The 6,462-nt window shown below is 29.0% G+C and overlaps 2 protein-coding genes across 2 annotated transcripts; one reads left to right on the top strand and one right to left on the bottom strand.

Moving 5' to 3' along the window:
• Nucleotides 1-1,250: 1,250 nt before the first annotated feature.
• Nucleotides 1,251-1,910, bottom strand: LOC103307893. Its single transcript, XM_008180327.1, has one exon. The coding sequence runs from the start codon at nucleotides 1,908-1,910 to the stop codon at nucleotides 1,251-1,253; it is 660 nt and encodes a 219-aa protein (XP_008178549.1).
• A 337-nt stretch (nucleotides 1,911-2,247) lies between these two features.
• LOC107882453 lies at nucleotides 2,248-4,263 on the top strand. The gene is made up of 2 exons (XM_016800799.2): nucleotides 2,248-2,778; nucleotides 3,554-4,263. The coding sequence occupies exon 2, from the start codon at nucleotides 3,558-3,560 to the stop codon at nucleotides 4,185-4,187; it is 630 nt and encodes a 209-aa protein (XP_016656288.1). The 5' UTR covers nucleotides 2,248-2,778; nucleotides 3,554-3,557; the 3' UTR covers nucleotides 4,188-4,263.
• Nucleotides 4,264-6,462: the final 2,199 nt, after the last annotated feature.

The following is a 6,462-nucleotide window of genomic DNA, read 5'->3' on the forward strand; positions in this document are numbered from 1 at the left end:
TCGACAACTACTTTGCAAATCGTTGCTAAATGGCTGTCTATAATGTTGACTTGATTCGCAAGTCGAAAATCGCATTATATCGGTACGGGGTGGGGCTGGCGACATGTGCAAATTTCGGAAATGCATATCACGGACGAAATATCGGTTTGCAAATTTCGACAACTACCTTGCAAATCGTTGCTAATCGGCTGCTAAATGTTGACATGATTTGCAAGTCGAAAATCGCATTATATCGGTACGGGGTGGGGCTGGCGACATGTGCAAATTTCGGAAATGCATATCACGGACAAAATATCGGTTTGCAAATTTCGACAACTACTTTGCAAATCATTGCTAAATGGCTGCTAAATGATGGTTCAAGAAAAATGTAAAAATGTGTTTTCTATGATATGGGTGGGGCTGGAGACACATGTCCCCAGCCCCACCCATAGTTTCTTTTATTTTATCATTCAACTAAAGGCTTGCAAATTGTGAAAATAGTCTTGCAAATTGTTGCTAATTGACTGCTAAATGTCGAGTTGAAAAAAATGTCAAAATTTTTAATGGGTGGGGCTGGGGACATGTACGTGTCTAGACCGTCTAGACTTAAGTAACTATTCTAAGAGCACTAGTTATTACATCGAAATATCTATTTTCAATAAATGTTATTTTTGAATATATGTAATTTTACTAAACATTGTACTGTGATTTGTGATCAATTACGTTTGTGCTGTGACTGCGGCTACTCGTCACTTACATTTAATTGTTAAATACCTAAATATTACAGTTTTTTCAAATTATTAACATGTCTCTCTCAAACAAAGATAATACCGAAAAATGTATACTAGTTGTAAAAAATTATCCGATAATGTACGACATGACCTTACAAGAGTTTAAGGATACAAGACAAAAAGATTATATCTGGGATAATGTTATAAGTAAAGAAATGAACGGAGAAAAAGGTAATTATTAATATTAATTTATTTTAATAAATAAACAAACTATAGTGAACATTTAATTTTTGTTTATATTAAAATGCTGTAAATATTGTAACTATTAATTACCAACCAATAAAATAATACTTAATATAATAACTAATTCAAGTCAAAATAGTCAATCGACAAATCAAATATTAATAAGAAAATTATACTATAAGTTATAACAATTCAGCATTATTAATTAATTAAAAAAATTTACGAATTGTTCACGTACTCGAATTGCCTCATTTGTTCCTCTTCGATTGTTAGCTTCGCTTTCCTCTAAGGCTCCAATTATTGACTGATCATCATCAACTCTACATCTCTTATGTCACAATTTTTTACACGTAAATAATTGTGCAATATACAAGTTGCTAATATAATTTTAATAGTTGTGTCTTCTTTTAATTCTATAGGCCCTTTGTAAACTCTCCATTTTTTTGATAAAATGTCAAATGCGTTTTCGACAACTCGTCTAGCTCTACATAATCTGTAATTGTAAGTGTCCAATCTCGTATTGTTTCTAGATTGCCTACGTGGAAATGGTTTCATTAAATATGTTTTTAATGTAAATGCTTCATCACCAATCAGAACCATGGGTGTGTTTTCTATTTGCTCAGGTAATGGTACACCTTTTGGCACATTTAATGTCCCAGCTTCCAAACGTTTACACATTGCCGATTCTTCAAGAATTCCACCATCTGAATTTCGGCTATAACCACCAACATCGACACAAATAAATTTATAATCTGGATCAACTATTGCCATTAACACAAGCGAAAACTTTTTTAAGTAACAAAAATTTCGTGATCCACTGTTGTCTGGGCATTTAATAGTTACATGTTTCCCGTCAATACTACCTATGCAGTTAGGAAATTGCCATTTTTCATAAAAACCACTCGATGATTCTTTCCAAATAGCCGTTGTAGGTTCTGGTAAAAACATTGGACCCATTATTTTTATAATGGCTTCACTAACTTCCACCACAATTTTACTCACAGTAGAGAAACCAACACGAAAACTGTGTCCTATGGTTGAATAAGAATCACCAGTTGCAAAAAACCTAAAATGTATCAATAATATTAGTAGATATGTATAATATATATTATATGTAATATATATGTATTATAATTAATAGTTGATTTTTAACGTAATGTGTTTAAAAACATTTTATTATTTAATTTATTCAATTTGTATAATACTATTTTATTTTCCCTTTTAATTTAAAAATAGAGAAAGAAAAAAAAATGTAATGTATTAATTTAATACATTAAGTACATAATATTGTAGGTATATTTAATATATGAATACTTATTATTAGCACCTATATAACGTTTGCATAAGAAAAAAAAAAAAAATGTTTTAAAAATTCATAGTAGGTAGTTTTAAAAAGCGTCGGAAAAAACCAGTAAAAAGTTATGGATGAACAGGGATTTTACTTCTAAAGTATTTTAATTAGATATTTAATAGTTATTTTGTTGTAATCTAATAGTTTTTTGTATACAAAGTTATATATATCATTGAATTCAAAGTTAACACCATCCATTACAATTTACAGTGACCTTTTTTTGAAATGTGCATATAATTCTAATAGTTACTTATTACATAACCTTTAAATTAATTATTATGGTAATGATAGGAGAGACATTAAAAATAAAGTGGAAAAATTTGAGGGATTCATATCAAAAATATTTAAGAGCTAATGCAACTATACAACTGGACAAGCTGAAGGCGCATCAAAGGGAAGACATTTGGACCAATATAAAAAATATAATTGGGCGAAGTCTTTGGAGTTTTTAAGACCACATTTAAGTTTTGCTACGTAAGTATTTATTCTTATTTATTTATTTTTTATTAAAGTACTATTAAGACTGAATACTTGTAAAATACATGTAGTACAATCTATATATGTATACTATATGTATACGGTAATCGGAAAAAAAATCCCCAAAGCAAATACTTATATAAATTGTACCTACATCTTAAAATACTCATATATAACTTACTTTAAAATTAGAATATAATAAAAAGCCAATGATATAGCCTAAATCAGGAATGGCAAATCCATTCATTTATATTTTATATTATAAATATATATTATTTTTATTTTAAATAATAAATAACATAACAATGCATATATTATATTGTACGTATATTAATATGTACATATAAAATTGAATAATCGTTATTGACCGATCAATTCTCATAATATGTTCGTATTTTTGTATTTAATATTTTTGTATTTTCGTAATTTGCCACCTCTAGCTTTAAATTTTATAAGAGGTCATTCACTCTAGTTTTTAAACTTAAGTGATATGCTGAGCGTATAATTTTCGTTTTTTTTTTTTAATAAGTAGGTATTTTTTGTTTTTTATAATTAAAATTACTTAAATATTTAAATATCACATTACTGTGTAAGTGTTTTTGTAAAATAATTTCAATAATTTTGAACAATAAAATAGTATTGGCATAGAATACAATTATAATGTACGTGATAACTGCAGACGTCACAAAAAATTAATGTTCTAAAAAATGGTTTAGGTTATTCCACATTTTTTCCCACGATAAATTAACTGTTTAATTTATTATTATTAAAGTACAATGTCAAATGTTCGAGAACAAGTAGAGGAAGACGTGCTCAATGACACCGAATGCAGTCGCAACGAAGAACAGTTGGATGGTAGCTTTTCAGAGACTTTACCTCCAATCAATCCTCCTGCTTCTTCAACTCAAAATAAATGTGTGCGTAGAGAAAGACAAAAAGAGAACACGGTGTCTAACATTGACAAAGTTCTTGAGAATTTAAATAAAAAACAAAAAGTCACCACTAGTGCACTTGATGCTATTGAAATGCTCATGCTTGGCCACGCAAAAACAATAAAAACATTTTCTCCGAGAAGGCAAGCTACTGCGAAACAACAAATTTCTAATATTATTGGGATTTTAGAAATGGATCAAATTGATGAAAATGAAAATTACCATGGCTCCCTCTCAACTAACCAGCACGGTATCCATCATGAGGACCGCGATTACCCTGCTACAACTGACCAGCACGTGGTTAATTATCGATCAAATAATGAAGACGTGGTCTATCATGAGGACCGCGATTACCCTCCTACAACTGACCAACACGTGGCTTACCCAACTCAAACGCAAAACACTGATGCTATTAATTTATCAGTTGAAAATTGTGCACAAACTTACACAAATCTTGGTCGTTATTCATGGTAAACAAGTATTGTATATTTTTTATTTCTTAAACGTAATTTTATTACAATTTCTATTATGAACAATGAACATGGGTTATATTTTATAAAATGTAGATACATCCAGTATTAATTAAATAAAGTGATTTAGAGCATTTGTATTTTTATTACCTATATTTGTATAACAAATTGTATTACATACCAATTTAATGTATAAAATTAATTTAAATATTACCTTAGTGCAATTGCTAGTCGTTCTGAAGGAGGAATCGGCATGCGAAAGTTTGTTGGAATCTTACATATATCATCTGAAATCCAACCTAAGATTTCATCAAAACAATCTGGAATCATCCTGAAATATATGAAAAATCGTGTTGGGTCTGCTCTTAGTTGAGGTATTAAAGTAGTATATTCTCCAAGTATGTCACGTTCCTTATTTATATTATGAACCCAGCATTTCCTTTTATGATGTCTAAAAAAAAAGTATTAATGCAATATTTTTACATTAATATTTTATTGAGACTATAGTAAATATACCTTTCGTGTTCTTCGTCTTCGATCATTGCTACTAATAGTAAGCTTTTGTCATCCGATTCTGATTCCGATAAGTACACGTCCATTTTAGTATGAAAATTTGAATAAATATATAAAATAATATACAATGCGTAATATACGAGTGTATCCGGTCAGACATAAATTACTAATGAAACGTCTGTGACCAAAATCCCAAATAAGTTCTATAATAAAGTTATAAAGAAAGAAACAAGTGGTTTCTTACTTCTTAGTTATATTTAATTTCGAGTTAGTATGATTACTAAAATGATAAGCTATGGAATTAAATACTATATTATACATTTATACACCATGCATTTATGAAATGGGTACTATTATTTATTATTAGGCCATTATAAATTTTAGGAAATTGCTTTAATTAATAATTGCTTGATTGATAACTTAATAGTTGTTAAAATAAACTATCATATTATGTTTAGATTCTATATTATAAACTATCAAGGCCTATCCATTCAACTATATATACAACGTAAAATCAAATAGGTAATAAAATATATTTAATATAATATATTACATAGTTACTTACCGGCTACCTTTTTTCTAGAAAAACATATTTATATTTAAAAGTTATCACGTCATACTGTTCAGTAATTCTAAATATGTGTAGGTAAGTAAATTATATTATATAATATTATATGTACGAGTATAATATTAAAGGTACTTATTTAATAAGTAGATAATAGTAGGTATACTATAACTGATAACTATAATATTATTGTTATAGGCGCATATAGTGTTTGCGATTTGGTGGGGAGGCGTCTAAAGATTTTTATGTTGAAAATTGAAATGAACAAGAAATCTTCATATTTATATTCCAATGTGGTGTAAAATATTCAAGTATTTTTTTGGGAGGGGGTGGGTATGGAACAGTTAGGGGAAAATTCCCCAGGTCCTACTATCTAAGCTAATATAATATAATTTCAAATTTGACCTACACCGCCACCGCCACCGCTTCGGTGTGAACAAGGAGGCGGTTATAGTTACCGCCACCGCCACCGCTGCAGTGTGTGCGGACCTTAACGCTATTGTTAAGAAGACAATATTATTCTTATATCATTCGATAATCGGTGTGTATGTATTTATCGTAAATCGTTCATAAAATATTATTGTCTCCAATAGCATATTATAACATTTCTTAAAGCATTTAATACGAAGACATGTTTCGGGAAAGACAATATTAATTTAGATATAATGCCAAATTTATATCCTTCACCTTTCATTGAATTGTTTTAAATATATACACCAATAATAGAGTTAACTAGTGTAGACGTAGAACGTAAATTTTCTTTATGCATACATATTTATGTAATAGAAAATACCTATAATTTTGAAAGCTATTTAATCATCAATTTTAATGTTAAACATAAAGTAAATTTTTTATTTTGTATTAGGTAATTTTCTTATGCTAATATATTTTTGTACCTATAACCAGTGGCGTCGAACATGCATTTTGCAGATTTGAGCGTTTGACAGGCTGTGCGGAGCGAATCAAATAAGCGTTGCACTGGCATAACTTATCGATCACTGCTGATATGGTCGTCATGGTATAGGTATATGAATCAGCTTATCCGTTACATGACTTCCCTCAAATCTTTGAATACTGTCTTCGTAGTTGTTACTTGTTGAAACGTCATACAAGACGCATATACCTAATAATACAAATTATTATATTTGTATGTATTATACATAATATATTAATAAATAATATTATAGGCTAAAAAAAAGGA

Source organism: Acyrthosiphon pisum, chromosome A2 (assembly GCF_005508785.2).
Source record: "Acyrthosiphon pisum isolate AL4f chromosome A2, pea_aphid_22Mar2018_4r6ur, whole genome shotgun sequence".
Classification (NCBI taxonomy): domain Eukaryota; kingdom Metazoa; phylum Arthropoda; class Insecta; order Hemiptera; family Aphididae; genus Acyrthosiphon; species Acyrthosiphon pisum.

Coding starts and splice junctions, on each gene's coding strand:
- LOC103307893 (XM_008180327.1), bottom strand. CDS start 1,910: ATGGGTCCAATGTTTTTACCAGAACCTACAACGGCTATTTGGAAAGAA.
- LOC107882453 (XM_016800799.2), top strand. CDS start 3,558: ATGTCAAATGTTCGAGAACAAGTAGAGGAAGACGTGCTCAATGACACC.